Source organism: Vigna unguiculata, chromosome 7, assembly GCF_037176805.1.
Source record: "Vigna unguiculata cultivar grain cowpea cultivar isolate G323 ecotype 2 chromosome 7, ASM3717680v1, whole genome shotgun sequence".
Taxonomy (NCBI): domain Eukaryota; kingdom Viridiplantae; phylum Streptophyta; class Magnoliopsida; order Fabales; family Fabaceae; genus Vigna; species Vigna unguiculata.
Window position 1 is genome coordinate 14,612,004 of NC_140798.1, and position 25,970 is coordinate 14,637,973.

The 25,970-nt window shown below is 35.2% G+C and overlaps 2 protein-coding genes and 1 non-coding gene across 3 annotated transcripts; all 3 read left to right on the forward strand.

Annotated features, from left to right (window-relative positions):
• Positions 1-3,230: 3,230 nt before the first annotated feature.
• LOC114189728 (large ribosomal subunit protein uL14x/uL14z/uL14y) lies at positions 3,231-4,536 on the forward strand. The gene is made up of 3 exons (XM_028078388.1): positions 3,231-3,554; positions 3,996-4,037; positions 4,260-4,536. Exons 1-3 carry the CDS (start codon positions 3,257-3,259, stop codon positions 4,340-4,342), a joined length of 423 nt encoding a protein of 140 aa, XP_027934189.1. The 5' UTR covers positions 3,231-3,256; the 3' UTR covers positions 4,343-4,536.
• On the forward strand, positions 3,625-3,771 carry LOC114192866 (small nucleolar RNA snoR137). Its single transcript, XR_003606185.1, has one exon. It is a non-coding gene; the product is annotated as a small nucleolar RNA snoR137 (small nucleolar RNA).
• Positions 4,537-14,387: 9,851 nt separating the features above from the next.
• On the forward strand, positions 14,388-15,186 carry LOC146884651 (uncharacterized). Its single transcript, XM_085665072.1, has one exon. It carries the CDS (start codon positions 14,647-14,649, stop codon positions 14,938-14,940), a length of 294 nt encoding a protein of 97 aa, XP_085521198.1. The 5' UTR covers positions 14,388-14,646; the 3' UTR covers positions 14,941-15,186.
• The last annotated feature ends 10,784 nt before the right edge of the window (positions 15,187-25,970 follow it).

Consider the following 25,970-nt stretch of genomic DNA (forward strand, 5'->3'; position numbering starts at 1 on the left):
TTCCCTTGTTGACCACGAGAACCTCGCCCATCTGCTCCCATCAATCAAATTGATGATCATCGCAAGGAAGAACAGCCACATACAACACAACCATGCAACAAAACGGGTAAGCTAGAGCCAACAACATAATCATCATACAGTCAAATATATTTTCATCATCTCATATCCATATAACAACCAAGCATGTTATGACTCTTCATTCAATACACTACGACTCGACTCGACTCATCCGGATATGTATAACTTGGTCGAATTCAGCGGATGCTTGCACTTGTGGTGGATACCTCTGCTCGACCCTGAGCTGCTCGATCCTGAGCTATGTGTTACAAGTGTTACGATGAATCAAATCTCCCTCATCACAAGGTTAGCCCTTACTGGATTTCAGGCCTCCTACTACTCTCACCACAGGAGTCAGTCCGCTCTAGGTGAGACTAACTGGCTCCTCAGAGTGTCAGGATGCAACCTTACCTTGAATCCTTACCTAGTTATACAGATGGGGCACCACCATGGACACCCACTAACAGGGGCCATGGAATTACGTCCCGACCACTGAAGCGTAGCCCCGGAGGTCTCACCTAGAGACCCCAAGAAATTACACGTTGACACGGACCAACATTCATAGAACAACAGTAGGAGAACAGCAAAATCATGTTTACAATTCCATACCCATCCATGAGATTTATTCCTCATACGCATCACATTTTGAATCCATACATCTGATCATCACCATCCCATGAGTCTAGGGTCTCCTCTCATGTCAATACCATGTTCCTTTAGTTTCAAACCACACATGCATCTCACATGCCAAGTTCCCACAACACTCATCATTCATCATTTATGAATCATGTCACGCATACATAGCAATCCATCATATATATAGGCACATACACCTCGACATACAAGCATACCCGAGCAATTTCCACTCATACCATCACATAGTAGTACAATAGAATACACTTCAGCCACCAAAAGACATAAAAACCCCAAACTGATCGCATCCTCGCTCAGACCGTCGCTCAGGCTGAGGAGTCTCTCGCTCAGGTGAGTCCTCTCCGCCTAGGCGAGAGTTCACGAATTTGGAACAGGGGCCTCCACACGTTCTCGCTTAGGCGAGACTTGCCTCGCCTGGGCGAGACGCTCGCTTGCTCGAAATTGAGCGAGTCGCCTAGGCGACCATCTGTGCGAGAAGGCCAAGGCGAGCCTCTGCTCGCCTCGCCTGGGTGAGACGTGCTCGCCTGGGCGAGTTTAACAGTCCCCGCCATTGCCATGCCTGTAAAAGACGTATTTTGCACAAACCAACAACACACCAACCATTTCAAGCGATCTCCACAACATACAGGTCAAGAATCATAATGTGTACCGCAACACAATTTATAAACACAACCATAGTAAGGTTCTAGCTTCCCGTACCTGGACAAGCTAGCTGAAACCTCGACACCCCAAACTATGGAGGACGAACAGCTTCTAGGAATGGACTCGAAGCTGGAAAACGACGTGAGAATGGGTCAGTTCAGAACCCTAACAACAACTTACGAAAAACAGACCAAGGAAAGGGAACTACGAGTTCGAGAGCACTTACGTGAGCTAAGAACGGCTAAACGGAAGGTGGACTGTCAACACGGTGGAAGCCTAACGGAGAGAGTGCGGCTGCGGCTCTAAGCACCAAGGTAGGAGAAATCTGAAAAGTGGGAAACTAGGTCAAACTCGGGTGGCTTTATCTTTTGGGCCAGCCTTAGGGCCCAATAGCTCAAGGGCAGCCCTCAAAGCTTTAGGGCAGAAAAGTAAGGTGGATTTTCATGGGCCTTACATTAATGATAATAATAATAATATTAAAAATAATAGTAAAAACAAAAATAACAATATAAATAGTAATAGTTTCAATAATAATGATAACAATTAATACAATAATATTATAATTATTATTATAATAATATTTATAATAATATTAATAATAATAAAAAATATTAGAATAAATAAAACAAAAATATAATAGTAATAATCATATTAATAATAATAATAATATTATTATTATTATTACTATAATTAATATTAATTTTATTTAATGATAATTATAATAATATTATTAATATAATAAAAAGAATAATATTAACGATAATAAAATTATTAATTATAATAACTATAATATTTATTATTATTAGAATAACTATTAAACGAATAGAAAAATCAACGAAAAGTAACTTTGCAGAACAAACAAAAGAAACAAAATGGAAGCGAAACGAAAACCAAAATACTTGTTAAAATATTACTGTAAACAAAATTTAATATAATTAAATTAAAAAAATTATATTCATATTTTTTTTATGTTTGAAAATTTTATAGTTAAAATTTAGAGATTACAAACATATTTAACTAATAAAATATTAATAACATAATAATGTTAAACCTTTCTTTAAAAGTAAATATTGAACTGTTTACTAATTCAAAATTTATATAATTTTATTATTTTATGTTAGTTTTAATTAATCGGATGGTACCCACTTTTATTTAAATGTATCAATTTGGTATCCACTTCTACAAATATGTTAATCTAGTCCCAATTTTTTAAGAAATATTTTAATTAGGTCCTTTTCAGACAAAAATTACTAAAGCGTTAATTTAATTCATAACTTTTACCATTAAATTTTGATATAAACATCAATACTTAATTTTGTAAGTAATTTTAAATATCAATATCCTTAATGATGTTAATAATTTTTTGCTCAAAAAACATTTTTTTTCAAAAGTTAAGACTCAATTGACACATTTTTAAAAATGGGTACTAAAGTGACACATATAAAATACAGTAGGTACCATCCGACTAATTAAATAAAAAATTTTACATTTATAAAATAATTTATCAAATACTTATATTCTAATAGAATTCATAAGTTAGAAATTAGCTTATCAATCACCACGTGTAACTTATGAGTTAATTTATTTTGTAAAGTAGAGTCCAGATCAAAAGAAATGTTTTAAATAAAAAAATTACATAATGAATATTTAAAATATATCATTACGAAAATATATTTTGAAATTTAGTTTCCAAGAAATTTTGTTTTATTTTAAATATTAAAGAAAACTATTCTAGTAAGGGATAATCTAGGGAATAAATAACAACAGCGAAAAGAATGTTCGGAGGCTGTGTTTGTTGAGCCCAACATGAAAAGAAGCCCAGCCCATGCAAAACCTAAAACCCTATTCGAGTCACACATATATATAGAGGGGTACTTCGGCGTGAGAAGCCATAGGGAGAGAGATGTCGAAGAGAGGGCGCGGAGGATCGGCGGGTAACAAGTTCCGCATGTCACTGGGTCTGCCAGTGGCGGCGACGGTGAACTGCGCCGACAACACGGGAGCGAAGAACCTCTACATCATCTCGGTGAAAGGGATCAAAGGTCGTTTGAATCGTCTTCCTTCGGCATGCGTTGGCGACATGGTCATGGCCACCGTGAAGAAGGGGAAGCCCGATCTCAGGAAGAAGGTGTTGCCAGCTGTCATCGTTCGCCAGCGCAAGCCCTGGCGCCGAAAGGATGGCGTTTACATGTACTTTGAAGGTATCTTCATTCCAATCTCTCGCTATTTCGCTTGATTTCGTTTTTTTCTTGTAATTTTATTTCGTTACGTGTTGCTTCTGCACTTATATTATGCTGAACGCCCCTTTCTGTGATTGGGTTTTCACACTGCGAAGCATATAGCTGTGTAATTGCCAGTTTTAAACAGCATGATGTGTTCTTTTTTTTTGCATTGTGTTACCTGTCTGCTGGTAAATCCTTTCGTTTAACTTTAAATTGCTGGCAAGTTTATTTCATTGTGTGTGGTGAATTTGTAGCTATAGTGAATTTTATGTATGTACTTATTGTGGATTTCCCCTTGCAACGACTTTTTAGTCTAAGTCTTAAGATTTCTTGAAATTTTATTGTTCAGGTTTGTTTTTTTATTTTTTTGTTTAACTGGGTCATCTATGCTAATGTTATCTTCATGTTATGTTTCTGCAGATAATGCCGGTGTTATTGTCAATCCCAAGGGAGAAATGAAAGGTATAGTTTATTCTTTTTGTTGAGTTTGCATTATACAAAATACACTGCATGTGTAGGCTGTTGTGAGCACGCATCCATTGTTATTTTTCGGTTCAATAACAAAAAAAGGTAGATAGAACATATTATCATTGCCATTCAACATGTTCTAATTTTCTTGTTTGCTTTTGTTTTTTGCTGCTGCTTGTAATCTTAGTAATTTTGGTTCACTTTTTAAAATTATAGGTTCTGCTATCACCGGTCCTATAGGAAAGGAGTGCGCTGATTTGTGGCCAAGGATTGCTAGTGCAGCCAATGCTATCGTTTGAGTGGGAATTCTTATTAAGTGAACTGTTTTTTTTGTCCGTGTAGAACTTAAATTTGCCTCAGATTTTGTTTTAGGTTGAAATTGGATTTTAAGTGATACAGTTTTTTTTATTATATCGTATCTTTTCAGCAAGAAACCTTTGGAAGAGACGAGATTAATTAGTAGTTGAGAATTTTGTTATTGTTTCTTGGCTCACTTTTAATGTGTTTATCTGTTATACATTATTTGTTTAACCTGTTGTTTGTGCTTCAGTTCGTCATTGCGTTGACATAGTATTAGTTGCAGAACTAAATATGTCTGTCATTGTGAAAGGGGATTTCTAAATTGAGTATATAAGAAGATTGAATAGGTAATTTAGGACTATTGAGATAGGTAACTAATTGTAATTAGACAAATATTTGAGTTTAGAATATAGTAAGTTTGAAGTTTGTTATGATACAAGTTGATCAGTTAAGGGATATTTTAAGTTGTGGAAATGTACTTTAATATTGAGAGTTGAGACTAAGATTACTTGTTTAATAGGTTAAGCCTGCTAATATGTTAAAATTTATTAAAAAATCAAAGCTAAACATGAACATACTATGTTTAAGTCTTTTAAAATTTCTTACAAATTAAACTGTTCTCATGGCTTCTTTTACTATGTTTAAGTCTTTTAAAATGCCTTAGAGATTTCACAGTTGCTATATAGCTTTGACTTATCTTCAAAGAAGTCCCCTTTTAGTTTAAGCATATTTAAATTTTTAAGGTATGGGTTTTTGTCGGTTAAGGCTAGGTTAAATACTACTTTATGTATTTTCTATTTGGTTGCCTTTTATTTGGAAAATTCTTTGACTTTTTCTTTTGGTTAATTGTTTTTGTTATAGGTGTAGTATCAGTACAATTGTAGAATCCAAATTATAATGTTTATCATATTTAAATATTCTTGATGTTGTCGTATGTTTTAATGGTAGAGATTTGAATAGTGTTTATATTTATAATTATTAATACTGTATAGGGTCATTAATCATTTCATTCCTGTTTCTAATAAATTTAAACAGAATGTGAAATTTTTAAAATCCCTGTCACCGTATTTTAGGTAATTTTCTCTTTGATAGGATATTTTAAAATCTCATCTTGGTCTTTTATCTTTTAAACATTATGGTTAATTTAATACTTATCATTTTTCTTCCTTTTTATCTTCTCCTTGTGTTCTTTTCCATTTGTAATTTTAAATTTTGTAGTAAGATATTATGGCGTTGGTTTTAAAATAGTTTTTAACGGTGCTTGTTTTTAAACTGAAAATCTTCGGAATTAATGTAAAAATAACAAAATGATCGGATGACATTTAAAACCTGAAAAAGTGAGAATTTTAACATATATAGAATCATAGTAGAATTATCCTCGGTTTGTCATGTTTCAATTGTAAAATTTGGTTTGGAAAAAGAATATGGTCTTGGACAAAAATGGGTAAGAACCCTAAAATGAAAAGGGAAAAGGGATCAAGAATTCGAAGAAGAAACTCGAGAATAGAGAAAAAATCTCATTTTCATTTACTAAAACCTGTTCACGAAAGAGTCGTAAAATATGATTTATATACTATGCAACTAAACATAAAAAGTCGAATAAGATCACAAGGTCTAATAAAGACCAAACACAAATTTCAAGAATTATTCTATAATTTAAAGCTAATTAATTATTCTAAAATTTAAAGCTAATTTGAGATTCATGTGAATGTCTTAGACATGCTTCCATCGATTACTCTGTAATATGATCCTAGTTACGCTTCCATCAATTATATTTTTCATGTATGATTGAAATATTTATATTATTGATATAAATTGATGTTTAACTATTTATAATTTTATTTTAAATTGAAATTATTGCTAAAATAAAAATTAAACGAAAAGATTAAGAGAATATCCTATACAGATACATTTGAACAATCGCATAATTTTAATGTATATAAATATAGTATAAAGTGATTTCTATATGTGATTTATTTTAAAAATAAAATATTGAATTAATTGGAAGTTATACATTAGATCTCCCTTTAGAGATGTCAAATAAATTCGCCATTGTGGGTATTGTCCAAACTTCCAACCATTGTGGGTATTGTCCAAACTTTCAATTGGGGATGGGTATTGTAACGTCCCATTTAATTATTAAGCGAAATTAAAGGAAAACGACACACAATATAAGTACAATAGCGTAATCCTGGGGTCTTTAACACTACCCTGACAAAACTCGGGCACACCACGATGCCAAAGGAAAGCTGAATACGAATACAACATAGAGCGTAGCGGAGTAATACAGAAAGAGATACATGGGCGTAGCCCTAAATAGAACACAAGGAAAACTCCAGCCCAGATGGCTAAGCAGCGGAATCACCATTCGCTTGTTGACCATGAGAACCTCGCCCAGTTGCTCCCATCAACGTTGACCATGAGAACCTCGCCCAGTTGCTCCCATCAACCGAGTTGATGATCATCGCAAGAAAGAACAGCCACATACAACACAACCATGCAACAAAACGGGTAAGCTAGAGCCAATCAACATATTCAACATGCAATCAAATATATATATTTTCATCATCTCATCCACATAGCAACCAAACATGTTATGACTCTTCATTCAATACACTACGACTCAACCTGACTCATCCGGATACGTATAACTCGGTCGGATTCAGCGGATGCTTGCACTTGTGGTGGATACCCCTGCTCGACCCTGAGCTGCTCGATCCTGAGCTATGTGTTACCAGTGTTACGATGAATCAAAATCTCTCCCATCACAAGGTTAGCCCTTGATGAGTTTCAGGCCTCCTGCTACTCCCACCACAAGAGTCAGTCCGCTCTAAGTGAGACTAACTGGCTCCTCGGAGCGTCAGGATGCAACCTTACCTTGAATCCTTACCTAGTTATACAGATGGGGCACCACCATGAACACCCACTAGCAGGGGCCATGGAATTACGTCCCGACCACTGAAGCGCGACCCCGGAGGTCTCACCTAGAGACCCCAAGGAATTACACGCTGACACGGACCAACGTTCATAAATCAGCAATAAGAGAATATTGGATTATATTTTTCAATTCCGTATCAACCATTGAAGTTTAATCCTCATATCAATCACATCCCGAGTCCATACCTCTGATCATCACCACCCCAATGAGTCTGGGGCCTAGTCTCATATTTATACCATGTTCCTTTAGTCTCAAACCGCATACTCATTTCACATGCTAAGTCCCCAACACACTCCTCAATCATCATTCAAGAATCTTGTCATGCATATATAACAACCCATTAGGCATACATTCCTACATCAGTACATGCATCTTATCATAGTAGCCATACCCAAACAAGTCCAAGCACAAGAGAACAAATATGCAACCCAACACCACGCTGTCTCGCCCAAATCCCTCGCTCAGGCTGAAGGGTCTCGCTCAGGCGAGCCTCCCCTTCGCCTAGGCGAGGGTTCGATGGAGCATTCAGGGAACATCACGGGATCTCGCTTAAGCGAGAGCCCTCTCGCCTGGGCGAGCTGTTCCCTCGCTCAAGAGTTCAAGCAGGTCGCCTGGGCGACTTTTCGTGCAACAGCCCTGGGCGAGCTCCCTGTTTCATCTCGCCTAGGCGAGATTAACTCGCTTGGGCGAGATTTACAGGTCTCGCCACTGTTCTCCACTGTAACAGCCACGTATATCAAATCAACCAAGTATAACAAGCATTTAATCACACCCAAACGAAGGATTCATTCATGAAATCATTAACTCACTCAAGAACAACCAAGATAACACCAAAAGACTGAAACCCTAACTTCCCGTACCTGGGATTCAAGCTAGCAAACGCTCCGACCCGCACAGCGAAGGTAGAACTGCCCCTAGGGCGGTTAGCAGCTGAACTGAACGGCAGAACATAAGAAAGGAGCGGGTTATTACCAAACCCTAACGATACAGAGAACACAAACCATGAAAGGAAGGAGCATTGGCTGAGGAGTGACTTACGTGAACAGGGACAGAGTTCGAGCTCGAAAGAAGGGGACCTTAGGGCAAACCCTAGCAGAGCTTTTCGTGAGAGCAAGGGGGGATGGTTGACGGCTGCTGCGTTTCTGTGAGAGTGAAAGTGAGAGTGGGATTAGGGCAGACCTTAGGGCCTTATACGTTGGGCCGGCCTTAGGCCCACTAACTTTAGGGCAGAAAAGTTAACATATTTTAAATCACTACAAAAAAAATTGAAATTACCGACGGATATACTTCTGTTGGTAAATTTGAATTACCGACGGATTTTACCGACGGATTCTCAAATTTTAATTACCGACGGAAAAATCCGTCGGTAAAAAAAATTTCATTTACCGACAGAAAAATCTGTCGGTAAAATCCGTCGATAATTCAAATTTTTTTTACCGACAAATTTACCGACGGATTTTTCCGTCGGTAAAAGAAGCGGGATATTTTCCGCCCAAATTTGAATTACCGACGAATTTATCGACGGAAAAATCCGTCGGTAAAAGAAACGGAAAATTTTTTGTCCTAATTTGAATTACCGACGGATTTATCCGTCGGTAAAAGAAGCGGGAATTTTTCCGCCCAAATCTCACCTTATAAGAAGACGAGGAGAAGAAGAAAAGAAGAAAAAGAAGGAGAAGAAGAAGAAGAAGAGAAGAGGAAGAAGAGAAGAAGAAGAAGAGAAGAAGAAGAAGAAGAAGAAAAAGAAGGAGAAAGAGAAGAAGAAGGAGAAGAAAAGAAGGAGAAGAAGAAGAAGAGAGGAAGAAGGAGAAGAAGAAGAGGAAGAAGGAGAAGATGAAGGAGAAGAAGGAGAAGAAGAAGAAGAAGAAAGAGGAAGAAGATGACAACGGCGGCGGCGACGGTGGCGGCGACGATGGTGGCAGTGGCGACGGCGATGGCGACGACGACGACGGCGACGACATTGACGGCGACCACGAAAAAAAAACGAAAAAAAAATTGAAAGAGGGAGGAGGAAGAAGATGAATAGTGTAATTAATTTACCAACGGATTTTTGGTAATTACCAACGGATATTTAGGTCGGTAATTACCGACGGATATTTTCCGTCGGTAATTATCGACGGATTTTACCGACGAATTTTTTCGTCGATAATTACCGACAGATTTACCGACGGATTTTTCCGTCAGTAAACATGATTTCCGTCGGTAAAATTTTACAGACAAGCATTTTACTGACGAATTTTTGACCGTCGATGATCCGTCGGTAATGTTGATTTAGCGACGGATTTTGGCCATTATCGACGGATTTTGACCGTCGGTAATAATGATTTTTCTTGTAGTGAATGGGCCTTACAGGTATGAAGATGTACATATCCCTGTCATAATACTTATTCCCATTTAAATTATTAAAATATTCACAATTAATTAAGTAACCATATATATATATATATATATATATATATTATTTTTTCTAATTATTTGGTTTGTCATGAAACTCATTCGCATCTCAATTATATTTTTCATTTTATCATAACATTTATGTCATCATGTTAAAAAGATATATGTCAATTAAAAATTTTTTTTCTCACATTTGAATATTTCTATTATTTTTTAATATTTTTATTTATTATATATTTTCTTTTCACATTAATACTTTCAATTTAAGTATTTAATAGCACAAACCTTTCGTTTAATAGGTAATATAAAAAAAATCTTTTACTTATTATTATTAGTTTTTGTTGAACTCTTTTGTTTCACTAAAACAATTTTTGTTATTTCTCAACCATTGAGTATACATATTGATATTTGAAAAGTTTTCTTAGATCTTTAAGATATTTTTCAACTTATCATATCCTTAATTATACATTTGTTTTCTTTTGTGCAATTTCTTTGAATAGTCTCTCAAATTGTTTGTAAACATTTGTTAATTTTTTAATATTTTTATTTGTTGTTTATTTTCATTATATAGAATACTATTTTGATATATTTTATCTAATTATTTTTTATTTTCTAACTCATTATCAATCATACTGTAATTTTTTCACTATAATTGTATAAATAACTTTTATTTACTACAATATAATTTTTTTTCAACTTATCATATCCTTAATTATACATTTTTTTCCTTTGTGCGATTTCTTTCAATAGTCTCTCAAATTGTTTGTAAACATTTGTTAATTTTTTAATATTTTTATTTGTTGTTTATTTTCATTATATAGAATACTATTTCGATATATTTTATCTAATTATTTTTTATTTTCTAACTTATTATCAATCATACTATAATTTTTTCACTAATTGTATAAATAACTTTTATTTACTACAATATAAAAATTTAATATAATTGTCATGAATATTTTTTTATCACCATCCAACATAATTGAAGTTCAAAAGATACAAGATTTATGTTAAAATTTTATTATTATGATTATTATTTGTTCTTTGTTATTTTGATCAAGTAATGCATTATAACTTTTATTAGTGTATAAAAAAGAGATTCATTAGAATTTAAAAGATTGAAGTATACAAACATTTAAAATATATTTTAATTTAAATATTTGTTTCCTTTTATATTTTTAAAAAAATATTTTTAAAATTTTATCAACTAGGTTTCATTAATGTTTGTAAATTTAATAAATGTGTTGGTTCTGATGAAATTTTATTTAGTATTATAATCTAAAACGTAAACAATTATAATTTATTTTAAATTTTTATTGTGATTATTATTTGTTCTTTGTATCATTTTGATCCAATGATGTATTATAACTTTTATTAGTGTATAAAAAAGAGATTTATTAGAATTTAAAAGATTGAAGTAAATAAATCATGCTTACGCTCAACCTGTTTACTTTCTGAATTAACCAGAGGAAAATATTAGAGTAATTTTGATGTATTAATCCTGTAAAAGCTTTATAGTTTTAATTTATGATTGAATGACCATTTTCAAGTAAAAAACTATTTACTCAATTAACATTGGAGTCATCCTTCCGCAATACTTAATTACCAGCATGAATGAATCTGTGATTTCATGAGCACTTCTGTTAGGTTCTGTAATGAAAGAACCCACAAACTAACACTGAATTGATAACAGTATAAGCCACTCGTATCCCTTCGTTCACAAATCACAGAGAATTACAAAAAATATTCCTTCATAAGATGTAACCAAACCTGCCAACTTTCCTCTAATCCTCTTTCTACCCCCATCACACCATCGCATCCCTATACATAGTCTTCTTCTAATATAACAAAGACTATCCCCTTCCTCTCATAACTAACGGTTAGTTAGTTATGTTATTAACTATTTTTTTCCTCCTAACATACACTTTCCACTCCCTAACATTACCCCTTCCTGGACCAACAACCTTATCCTCAAGGTTGAAATCAGGGACTGGTATTGCATAGAAGTCACGTCTTCCCAAGTGGTTGTGTCAGGACCCCATTTTGCCACTGGATCAACACTTGTTTAACAGAATCCCCTTGTTCAGCCTGGTGTACAATCCTTTTGTCAAGAACTTTGCTTGGCAAACAAATAGAAGTTTGCGCCTGTAGTTGCTCTGGTTAATCAACCTCCACTTCATGTGAGCCCACAACTTTTTTCAGTTGTGACACATGGAAAACCAGATGTATACGAGTGTCTCTGGAAGTTGTAAGTAAAAAGCAACTTGTCCCACCTTTTTGAGAACTAAAAAGGGACCACAATACTTAGCCAATAATTTCGGATGCTATCACTAACGGTAGAAGTTAGTATTCCATGTAACTTCACCACCTCTTTGACAAACACCTCGGCAATACTCCTGGTTGAGTAAGGATGTTTTATTGGAATAAAATGTCTATGTTAGGTAAACTTAGATGTGGGTAGTTCGAAGTTGTTATAATTGTCTAGGAGAGTGCAAAAGGTTGAGAGTGGGCGTCTAGCATTGATTAAACATGCAATAGAGTTCATTAATTGTGGGTTAGGTAGTGGTTATAACTTTTATTAGTGTATAAAAAATAGATTCATTAGAATTTAAAAGATCGAAGTAAACAAACATTTAAAATATATTTTAATTTGAATATTTGTTTTTCTTTTATATTTTTAAATTTTATCAACTAGGTTTCATTAATGTTTGTAAATTTAATAAATGTGTTGGTTCTGATGAAATTTTATTTAGTATTATAATCTAAAACGTAAACAATTATAATTTATTTTAAACTTTTATTGTGATTATTATTTGTTCTTTGTATCATTTTGATCCAATGATGTATTATAACTTTTACTAGTGTATAAAAAAGAGATTTATTAGAATTTAAAAGATTGAAGTAAACAAATATTTAAAATATATTTTAATTTGAATATTTAAAGTATTTGATATCGAAGAAACAACCATCCTTCTAATATTGAATATTTGATAATATTATGTTTCTTTACCACAATTTTTTATTACTTTATAAAATTAATTAAAATTAATATTGAAGTAGTAAGAAAATGAGTATGAGTATAAGATTATACCCGTTACTTGGTGGGAGGAGACAAAATTTGATACCCGTTGAGTTTGGTATAAATTTTTTTTACAGAAATTAATATGGAATAGCGAAACCCGTGCCGGCCCCACCCGTTGCCATCCATATCTCCCTCTATGGATATTGTATTGTATTGAATATGTTAAAAAATATGGTGATTCAGTCATTTTCTTCTCCATCAGTGCCAACTTTAGCTTGCTGCAACTTTTTTCATGTTTGGGCCTTTTGCCCTCCTTGAAATCGAAACCAACAAAATAAAAAAAAAAACTATATCCTTTCATTTGTTGCCTTCTTTAATAGAGGATTTTAACTCACTCCACAACCACACAGAATTTGTGGTCTCCATTAATATACGATGTCATCCAAATTTCTAAAACCCAATATGTATGAAAAATTAGTACAAAAATACCAATTTTCTTTATCTCATACAGAATAATAGACCCTATTTACCACATTTTATTTTCATCCAAAAGTGGAAGCTTAACACAAATGTATATATACCTGTAACTAAAACAAATCATACAAGTGAAAGTGAAGTGTATATATTTTGTAGGGTTGGATCAGCCTTAAATTTTTGTAAGAGTAATAACTATTTTCATAGCAGTTAAGAACTAGAATTATGTTAACGTCTATGAAAGTTTTACCCTTACCATATTAGCTGACAAGAAGATGGGATTTGATTGAATGAATGTTAACTTAATCATTATCTCTGTTTCATTTTAAGTACCTATTGTTAAGGTTTGTTTGAATATATAATATTATGCGATATATTCTCTCTTCAATTCCATTTCACATCAACATGTTGGTGAGTTTTACTTCAACAAGAGGCAAGGTAACAAAACAAATGGTTTAGTTAGTAATCTGTGGCACTGTCCATCAATCTCAATCTGATTGCATTGCTTAACTAAGATTCTAACAAACTCCTTTCATTTTGTACCTATCAGTAACTTACATTTGCCATAACTACTTTTGATTTTGAAATTCTGCATCACTGATATGGTGACTTGAATTCACTTTGCCACAACAAATTGATGGAAATTTGACAACCAGAAAGAACTTTGGAGTAACCTTATCACATGTATGTTTCTGACTAGCAATAACACACTAGTCTGAATACGAACTTTATGTGGAACTTTGACGAATTATCCACTTGAGCTTTCAAACTTTCACTTTGATAAAGGTTTGAATCCTAAAAGCTAAAGTAGGATTTAATTTTTGAATAGAAAAAGGGAAGAGGAATATCTTTTTTATGCTTTACTTTGGCAAGACATGAACATCTTTTGACATAAATTACATACAAATTTTGTTCAGTATACCTTTTGATGCGTGTAAGCATGTCAGCATGATAAGATCTGTCCCTCAAATGTGACTTGGAAAAAAAAGGGCGGTGAAATTCGGATCTGGTTACGTAGGAATTGCGTGTAGCTTTTTGTGTCTGATTCTAGTACACACCATCGTAGAACCATCCTAGGAAACGTTGCCTAATGAAATCCTAGAGTAAAACACAAGATAATCAGAATGATGCAACTCAACAACTCATCACAAGATTGTCCTTTAAAAGGTTCTTTCTTTGGAGTCTTGAACACACCCCATTGATGTTACATCACTAATAGAGACACCATTTAATCCATTCACCATACTGGGACCATTGTGACTGAAGAAAGGTAGAAAAGTAAAGTTTGATGACTGTTCATGATAATGTTTTCCATCCACCACACATCACAAAGTGGCATTTTCTGATTGAGTCATGGACGCTTAAAAGCCTCACCTATCATGCTTCTTTCTCCCACTCTACCACTCTTCCACTCTTCCATTCTCTCTTGAATTTGCATTTGCTTTCTCACTTCACACACCACAAGTGTTTGCAGAATGAAAGTCTCAGGGGTGTATAGCTTTCAGAGGGATCAGTTCATGAAGTTTCATAGGAAAACAAGAGTGACATCTTCAGTTACACTTGGTAGTGTCCAAAGAAGGGCACCACATAGGTGTTTCCCTCCATCATGCATTTTCAGACAAGTTTATCGCAAGTTGAAGAATCGGTTGAAGCAAGCTTTGGGTTGGAAAAGAACCAGTCCACAGTATAGCTATGATTTTCGCAGCTACTCTCTCAACTTTGATGATGGCCTTTCAAAGGAACATATGCCACCTCGTTTTTCTTCATGATTTTCTCTCCTCTCAGTAATCAATAAATTGATCTGTAACAATTTGTTGTTTGTTATTCTCTATATATTGATAACATACTCCTCAAATTGCATAATTGTAAATTAATTGACTCTTCTCATATTTGTGATCCAAATCCAATAATTGTTTTTCATCATCAAGCTCCATCTTCATTTCAGTCTCTGGTATGGTGAAGTTATGTAACTATTTTCAATAGATTATATAAATTGACATTTTTCTTTTTGGCTAGATTCTTGTTTCTTACATGACTCATGTTCTTGTATCATCATTTCTGTCATGATCCTGTTTAAATTTCACTTTCAAATATGGGCAGAGAAGTGGACATTAGTAAGAGAGGAAAACTATCCAAAATCATTAACAGTTCAATATTTCAGTGTTTTCTATACAAAAATAATAACTTTAAAAAGTAAGAGCTCTATTGATTTACATTTGATGGGAAATATGATAATTAGATATGGCAAGCATACATTTCATGAGTTATCGGTATCACATCCATCTAGCAGCTGCATAAACTACATGAATAAAGTAAATTGTATATCATAGCTTAGTTGTGAAACCAGTTCCCATGTCAACTCCACATTGCCATCTTTGAAACCAGTAACATTGCCAATACAGGACATGAAATAACATCCTCTGCATTCAAGTCTGTCACTGATTTTTCTGTTTCTTTATCAGCTTTGAACATAACATCACCAAGAAGCAGGAGTAATATGGGTGCTCTACAAGTTCATACGCACTCACATTTTCCTCCAGTCAAATTGTCATTGTACCTTTACAGTACGCTCCTTTGCATCCATACATTGGATAAATCACCTTCTGAAATGGAGCGAATCCTCAAAAGCTTCCTCGAGTTTACATTTCTTGTTACTTTTCCATTAACGTTTTCCAAATCCACAAACACATCAACACTTGTTACCCTACCCATTTGTCCACACGGGTCTGACAAGGAGCAGACCACATCTCCATGAACAAATGCTCTCTCGAATGAAAGAAAATCAATCATCAATCCTTCCAATGGTTTCCTCTAAACTTTATAATATACTCAGACCTTTTCCACCATATAGAAAATTTATTTCCTCTTGATCCTCATTGTTGTTGCTGTCACTGGAAATCTTCCTGTCTGAAGTCTGAATCACTATTTGATGGTAAAATCAACTAAGTTATTCCAAGTACACTAAATTAACATGATAACATGGCAATAGGGAAGAAAAACCGGTAGTCTATGTGTGGGAACTCTTACCAGATTCTTGTGAAATAGATAGAATCAGAATTATTTTACACTAAATGGTATCTTGAGAAGAAAGGACACAAACTGTTAGTAATCCTATAATTTTGTTATCTTGAATGAGACTTATGCATGAAAATACACAAATTAGTAATCCATTTTCACTATTTAGAATAGTTGATGAATATATCTTTAAATTGTACACAAAATTTTAATATATCCACCAATGAGTAAATGAATATTAAAAAGAATCAAACCCCAGTGGATGTATAGTGATCACAAAACTTTTGCCACTATTGATTTCAATGGATACCTGTTGTAGTACAAAATATTTCTAATTGATACTATTTTTAGTCACAAATCGTTTCTCCAAATGATTATTCTGAACGTTGAAACCGGAGATCTGATGCCAAAGGAGATTTTCCGAGGATAATACAACCCAATCTTGATCTCTTTTTGCCAATAGGATTATAGGAATCAAGGACTCCAAAATGCCAAAGGAGATATGCCCGACTTGAACGGAATTTTCACAGATGTAACCTTTGGAAGACACTTACAATGATAAAACCAACTAGGAATACAGGGTATTCGAAGATTGATAACAAACAATAGGGATCCTAATGTGAGAATAGAATTCGAATCACATTCATATGCAATAGTGCAGAGGATACAGAGGAATTGGTTTCTGAAAAGAATGAATGATTGCCCTGTAACAGAATGCATTCTTCCTATTTATTAGTTACTAACAGCTTTTAACTAACTTCCTAACAGAAACAGCAACCACTATACGTATTTTATACTCTCATACAGTCCTTATATACAATGATCGTATCATAGCCCTTCCCTTAAACAATTGCTTGACCTCAAGAATTGAAGAAAGGAAATTTTTTCTTCAAATCATAATAGTACTCCCAAGTTGAATCTTCAGGTAGCTGATGTTTCCACTTGACCAACACCTTGGTGACAACTCTACCCTGCCTCTTCACAGTCATACGATCCAATATAGTTTCTGGTTCTTTGGCCTGCTGTTCCTCCTCTGACAGGGGTAACCCAGATACCACACTGTTTTCTCCAATATGCTTCTTCAACTGAGACACATGGAAGACACTATGCACCTTAGAACCAACAGGCAGTTTCAACTTGTAAGCTACTGCACCAACCTTGCTTAAGATTTCAAAAGGCCCAAAGAATTTAGGACTCAATTTAGCATTAGTTCTGTTAGCCACCGAGACCTGTCTATACGGGTGCAGTTTCACAAACACCAAGTCTCCCACTTCGAAACTCCGTTCTGATCTATGCTTATCAGCCGCCTGCTTCATCCGATTCTGTGCCCTCTGCAAATGAAACTTCAGAACCTTAAGCATTTCTTCCCTCTTCCTTAAACTTCTATCTATCAGTTCAATCTTTGATTCTCCAGGCAAATAAGGCAAGCATACTGGAGGACGCTGCCCATACACGATTTTTCATAAGGAGTAGCATTGATGGCACTGTGAAATGTGGTATTATACCACCATTCAGCTAACGCTAGCCACTTAGACCATAACGCAGGAGCTTCACTGCACATACACCTCAGATAAGTTTCTAGCACCCTATTTACCACCTCAGTCTGACCATCAGTTTGAGGATGGTAGGCTGAGGATAACCTGAGTTGCACCCCTTGCAAAGACATCAATTCTTGCCAAAAATGGCTCACAAAAATAGGATCCCTGTCACTAATGATTGAATCGGGAAAGCCATGTAATTTGAATACAAAATCCAAAAAAACTTGGGCCACGTCCGAAGCACTGTAAGGGTGAGATAGAGCCATAAAATGAGCAGATTTGCTCAATCGGTCCACCACCACAAATATCACTTGCTTACCAAACGAATTAGGAAGGCCCTCAATAAAATCCATAGATATGTGCTGCCATACATGACCAGGGATTGAAATAGGCTGAAGTAACCCTGGTGAAGCTACTGTTTCGTATTTACAGGTTTGACAAACTTGACACTGCTGAATGAATTTAATCACCTCCTTTGTCATGCCCTTCCAGTACAAGATAACTTTAATTCTTTTTAATGTAGCTCTCCTTCCCGAATGTCCCCCTGTAGGAGAAGAATGCATCCATTCAAGAATTTCTCTCTTCAATTCATCTTTCTGCCCCACCATTAGTTTGCCCTTCCTTCTCAATTCTCCATTCTGCCATGTGAAATGCTTATGAGAATTAGGATCTGCTTGAATCTCCTCAATAATTCTCTTTAAGACCTCATCCATAGACCAAGTTTGTTGAATCTTGGCCAGCATATCCGATTGAACCTGATGTACCAATAACTGATAACACGCAGACGACTGTACCCTTGACAAAGCATCCGCTGCCATGTTGTCTTGGCCTTGCTTGTACTCAATAGTAAAATCAAATTCCATCAATTTAACCAACCATTTCTGCTGAAAAACAGTGGTGAATTTCTGCTCCAGAATGTATTTAAGGCTCCTGTGATCAGTCTTAATAATAAAATGATGATTAAGCAAATAATGCCTCCACTTTTGGACAACAAACACTACTGCCATCAGCTCCTTTTCATAAGTAGACAAGGATTGTTGTTGCTGATTTAAGGTCCTGCTAATGAAAGCCACAGGATGATGCTCTTGCATTAACACAGCACCAATGCCATACCCGCAAGCATCTACCTCCAACACAAATATCTTCGAAAAATCTGGTAAAGCCAGAACTGGAGCAGTAATAAGAGCCTCTTTTAATTGCTGGAAGGCTGCCTTAGACTCCTCAGACCAGCAGAATCCCTCTTTCTTCAACATATTAGATAAAGGCTTTGCCACAACACCATACCCCCTCACAAACCTCCTATAATACCCTGAGAGACCCAAAAAACCTCTCAGCTGCTTGACATTGTGAGGTAAAGGCCAATTCTTTACTGCCTCAATCTTGGAAGGGTCAGTAGCCACACCCTCCTTAGAAATTAAGTGTCCTAAATATTCAACTCTAGGCACACCAAAAAAACATTTGTCCCTTCTAGCAAACAGGGAATGGTCCCGCAAGGTCTTCAACACAAGCTGTAAATGCTCCAAATGTTCCTCTTCTCCCTTGCTGTACACTAATATATCGTCAAAGAATACCAAAAGGAACTTCCTCAAATAATCCTTAAAGATAGCATTCATCAACCCTTGGAAGGTTGCTGGGGCATTAGTGAGACCGAATGGCATTACAAGGTATTCATAGTGTCCTCCATGGGTCCTAAATGCAGTTTTATACACATCCTCTGGTTGCATTTTGACTTGGTTATAGCCTGCCCGTAAATCAATCTTGGAGAAGAGAACCGAGCCATGTAATTCATCCAATAGGTCTTCCACAAGAGGAATAGGGAATTTATCCTTAACCGTGTGCTTATTTAACTCTCTATAATCAACACACATCCTCCAAGACCCATCCTTCTTACCCACCAGCACCACTGGACTTGCATAGGGACTGCTACTGTTTTGGATAATCCTAGATTGCATGTATTCCTTAATCAACCCATCAATGACATCTTTCTGGTGTTTGGCATACCTGTAAGGCCTGATATTAACTGGATTAGCTCCTTGTATCAATGGAATCTGATGATCATGACCGGGTCTTCTAGGAGGTAGCTGTTTTGGCTCTTGAAACAGATCCGCAAACCCCCATAAGACCTGCTCAATTTTCACAGGAACCTCTCCACTATTGGCATGAGTAGTCATAGTCTGTAACAGCCCTTCTTCCTGGTCACACAACTGAATCATAGACAAGTGTACTCCCGCTTCCATTGTCTTGCTAATTTGTTGCCTCTTTATAGTTTTCAAGCCACCCGACGACAAACCCCTCAAGACATGTCGTTTCCCTTTGAAGGAAAACTCCATCAACAACTTGTCAAAATTCCACATAATATCCCCTAAAGTGACCAGCCACTCAATTCCCAACACTAGATCACAACCACCAAGGGGAAGCAACATTACATCACTATTAAAAGTACTCTGCTGCAGCTGCCAACTGAAATTCTGCACCATGGAAGAGATAGCCAAGGTATTACCATCAGCCACGGAAACACGCATTGGTTTCGTTGGCTCAATCTTACACCCCAGCCTCTTAGCCACTTGCTCATCCAGGAAGTTATTAGTACTTCCACTGTCAATCAAAATATGAATGGGCTTCTTCCTAACAAAACCAGTCACCCGCATCGTCCTCATAGTCTTGCAAGAACACAACCCAGTTAAGGCACTAACGGATATTAGAGGTTCCTCCCCATGACTCTCCTCCTCAACATCCGCATTTAACTCCTCAACTAAACCCTCCACTGCATCCATCTCCAGCACATGAATCTGTAACTTCCTATGCACCTTTGCATGCTCAGGGGAAAATGGCTCATCACAGAAGTAACATAACCCCTTCGCTCTCCTTTCTGCCATAAAAGCAGAACTAAGCTGTCTGGTAGGTTTGGGTCCCGTTTTAGAAGGCTCATAAGTTCCCAATATAGAAGCATTGTTGTTAGGAGTTTTAACAGAGGGCACAGATTTGGAACTTTTTGCTATCACATTTCCACTGCCCCCCCGCTTTAGAAGCTGCCTCATACATTCGGGCTAAGGAAAAAGCCTTGTGTACCGACACAGGCTGAAACATCCGAACCATCATCTGCACTTCTTGCTGCAACCCGCCCAAGAAGCAACTCAACTTATGCCCTGCCGATAATTCCACCCGAGCCACCAAACAATCAAACGCCTCGTGATAGTCAGTAACAGAACCTGTCTGTCGTAACTTCATCAGGTCTGCCATCGGATCTTCCGCAATGTCCCCAAACCGCTCTAACACCAGCGTACTGTATTCCTCCCATGGCGGTAAGTTATCCACTCCAATCGGCTTAGCAAAGGCAATGTGCCATTGCAGAGCCCGTCCTTCAAAATGAACCACTGCCAACCGCACCTTATACTCCTCGGGTGTATGATCGACCGAAAAAAATGTTTCGCATTGAATCAACCAATGTTTCACCTCATCGCCATTAAACCGAGGAAAATCAAGTCTAGCTAAACGCGTACCATACGAGTAAGAAGAAGATTTCTCACCACGACGCGATGGACTGGGAGCTAAATTCTGTTGAAGGAGATCTTGAATCTTCATCAATAAGGTCGAAGTCAAAGAATCAGTTAAAGAACCCGTTAACGAACTTGTAAGCGAGTCATGCAGCGTTTGTTTCAGAGACGCGCCAAGTTCGATGAATCGTGCATTCATACGATCGTTGAGGCGGTCTTCCTCTTCCCGCACCAAAGTTTGGATCAGCGTTTGAGTACGCGTTGCATCCGCCATCGAAAGTCACAGGAAGGTAGAGGCTGATACCAATTGATAAAACCAACTAGGAATACAGGGTATTCGAAGATTGATAACAAACAATAGGGATCCTAATGTGAGAATAGAATCCGAATCACATTCATATGCAATAGTGCAGAGGATACAGAGGAATTGGTTTCTGAAAAGAATGAATGATTGCCCTGTAACAGAATGCATTCTTCCTATTTATTAGTTACTAACAGCTTTTAACTAACTTCCTAACAGAAACAGCAACCACTATACGTATTTTATACTCTCATACAGTCCTTATATACAATGATCGTATCATACAACAACAAAAAATGTCTACTAGCAAAACTATCAGGTGATTTCTTTTTGGTGGTTTACTGGGACAGAAGTCTAGCTATTGGAGGAAACAAACCAAGAAAATCCAAAAGATGCCAAAGGGTCTGAATGATAATACTTGTTTTTTGAAAGCTGAATGGTAATATTTTTAAGAAGGCAAAAATTGTTTTCATATATTTTTACTACTTGAAATCCAACCTAAGGAAATAAAGAAACTTTTGCCAAAGGAGATTTGCCCAGTACAGCTGAATCTTCAATCGTAAATAGTTGCTGGAAGAGAGCTTCCTGTTCCAAGAGTGAGGGTTACACTAACAAAGGAGATCTTCCTCCAAAATAATTCCAGACACTATACCAGGTCCTATCAGAGTTGCAATGAGGATTTAGCCATTCAAGACAAACATTCAGGACACAAATGTCATTGGCAAAATTGCTTCTACTACTAGGTCCTTTCTTTTGAACCAGCAACAAAATCACTTGTGTTTACTTATTCTAACCTTTCACCCTTTTACAATATGGAAAGAAAATAAGAATAACAAAAGAATGAGATTGCAGATAGCACAGGTGACTACTTTAAACTGTAGCAAGATAGTTCAGGAGGCAAGAGTAAAAACTAGGATTGAGATAAACTAGAGAAATTCTCTCAATAAATAAATATGTTTGGTTGCACATCAAATAAATAAAATCTAAAGGCATATAAAAAAAATAGGAGAATTACCAAACTTTGTAAGGAAAAACAGTTGCACACAATCCCCACCGTCTGTAGTTGGCTTTGAAAAAGACAGAAAAGGGAAAGTGGCATAACCTATCCGTAGAAAACAATGATAATGTACAATCCATTAAAACCAAATAGAATTTGCCATAGTCAAATAACCCTAACATCAGATTTTATTGAACCAAGGAGTTCAATCGAAATAGCCTCTAACCGGCATACATTAGAATGACCCTCTTTCTCTATGTAGAATGAATGGCAAGGCTTATGATGAAGATGGGAACTTGTGTATGTTAGTGTAACAAATGAATACTGTGACTACTGGGAAATTTCCTTTGATTCTTATGTGTCCCCTTCTTTTCCTTTGTTTGTGATGTTGTTTCATAGCTGAGTTATTGAAATTTGGAGTTATTGAAATTTGGAACCTAATTGACTTTACCAAAGATTTGATGTCACTACGTTCCAATTTACTCTGAATCATATCAAACCATTGTGCGGCTCCAGACAGATAATGTCTCCGTGGACTTCTATTTTGATATTGGGTTAAAGATATATTTTACTCTTCAATTTCCGAATTTTTATTTTTATTCTTTTAGTATTTTATTATTATACCTTTTAATCTTCACGATTTTTATTAGTATTTTAAATTTCTAACAGAGTACAGATGCTTCATTAGACATGTAAAAAATAATAAAAAAAAAACGATGTGGTTTTGAATTTTTAACAATAATAAAAGCAATATTAAACACAAAAAAATAATATTGCGTTGATAATTTTATTATGCTTCACTCATACATGTTACAAGTCGTGACTAACATAAATACTATTTAAAATTAAACATGGGAAGATTATCATTAGAAGAGTGTTTAAAAGTAATAATGTGTTAAATTTGTTGCCAAGAAAATTAACTTTAAACAAATTAACTTTTTATACATGCTATTTCCGTTTTTATAACGGGGTAAAATCTTTCAAACCACTGTATTAAAGTAGATGTTCTTCATAACATTGTATTTTAGAATACACGAATCTCATTCAAATTCAAGATCACGTAAGGGAAAATATCAGAAGAAACAAAACTCAAATTGTTCACCATCTTAAGTGTTAACTACCAAAATTAGATCCAAATGACATAAAAAAAATGAAAGAATTCTGTTTATTGAAGAATTAAATAACTTTATACATTAATTAATCGAGTATATAGTACTTCATTTCTTTTTCTTCAAACGATATGAACAACACGTGTCAATTTTAAAACCAATATAAGGCATTATTCAGTCTTTTATATGCTTTTGTGATAAGAGCTAGAAATTTGCCAGATATACATAGCAATTTCTTGTCATTAAGCAAAGATATCTCAAGTTTATTCTCCTGCATATTCTTATCATGTTACCTTTCTAGCCAAAACCAAAGAATATCCTTGATGCTTCAAAACTGAGTGGAATGATTTTACAAAAAAATGTAGCATCTGCATGATCTAAAAGAGAAAGGGACAATCTGTTAAGAAATATTTTTTTTCCTATTAATAGACAGAAAATACTGCATAATGTCCTTGACAGAAACAAAAAGGATATTAAAACATGGTTATATGAACTGAACCACAAGAGTAGAAGAGTTTCTACTCTTGTAAATATTTAAAGAATGTGACTTATGCACTAAGGCACTGTCTAGTTGAAAAAGTAGAACATACCACTAACTGAAAATGACCAACTCCTAACGATTCCCATGGCTATGGAATTTTAAACCTTCTCTTTTTTCTTTTCATTCAGTGGACTCCAGATTGACAGTGCTTTTCGTACTTTGTTATTTTCTGCATAAGCATGCACAAGATTTGATTCCAAATTTCAACGACCATGATATGGAAAGATATGAAGCTTATTCTTTTATAATAGTCAAGCATTTAAAACTAACAATTGCATCAAAGTTTTGAACTTCTGACTTAACTGGCATAGCTCATTTGTTTGTGCTCACCTTTTCTGGTTCAATCTACCCTTTACTGCTTTACTTTTCATGTTGACAGCCAGGGCTGAAAATCACTAATTTCTTGGTTAAACCAATGGCCAATGAGAAATGCACCACAAGAACTTCTTGTTTCTGTTTACAAGTTTCTTGAGCATCATAACAGAACTATTATGCTCATTAGCACTAAGTACATACATTGATTTCAGTTCAGGGATAAACTTGATTCATTCCTATTTTCTTCTTTATAAATGTTTATATGCTATTTCCACATTATCTTAATCTCAATGATAATTAGTCAAAAATGAAAAATTAGAAAAGCCTGCATGTAATTATGGTAAGTGTATCTATAGATTGTTTAGGCAATAAAGACACATCCCAACATGACATCACTTTCAACTTTCTTATATTATATGCACAACTTTCTTATTTCTAGCAAATACGAAAATTAAACTCATACTTAGATTTCCAACACAACTTTCTCTTAGACACTTTGATTTTCGTATGTCATTAGTCATAAAACAAATTTATAATATGGTCATGGATCTATGGTATTTGCTGATGATGCTAAGGCCTTAGTTTTTCCATTTTTGTTCTGTCACATTACATTATTTGCATAGTGGATTGCTTGCATCAACAAATAGGTAAAAACAGCACAAAAATCCCTCATGGGTACCATTTCGAATATTCACATATATACTATCATATTTTTTGGGTGTATGCAATATAATGTGCATATCATGATGTAAATCTCCACAGAATAAGGTGAAAGATCCTAAGTAGTACGGTTTGAGCCACCTTTACAGCATATAATTATAAACTTTAAATGGGTGTTTACATGTCAATTTTGTTAGATTATTACACTCTTGGAAAATCATACTATATCCATTATAAAATAATTCAAATTACTTTCTCTTTTTATAGTGAATAAATTTATTTGAAAAGTAATATATTTATTATTGTTCATGTGCTACATAAACTACAGTCATATAATATTGACAGATGAAGGTGCCATGGAATTATTCTACTTCCCAATTGCACACCTGAAATGCATAATCAAAGGTCACAAAAGTGCTTCCACACGCTTTGAATTGACAATATTAATGCTTGTGAAGCATCACCTAAAAGTGCTTCCCAAATCATGCTTACGCTCTTCTGAATTAACCAGAGGAAAATATTAGAGTAATTTTGATATATTAATCCTGTAAAAGCTTTACAGTTTTAATTTATGATTGAATGACCATTTTCAAGTAAAAAACTATTTACTCAATTAACATTGGAGTCATCCTTCCGCAATACTTAATTACTAGCATGAATGAATCTGTGATTTTATGAGCACTTCTGTTAGGTTCTGTAATGAAAGAACCCACAAACTAACACTAGTATAAGCCACTCGTATCCCTTCGTTTACAAATCACAGAGAATTACAGAAAATATGTCCCTTCCTTCACCGGATGTAAGCAAACCTGCCAACTTTCCTCTAATC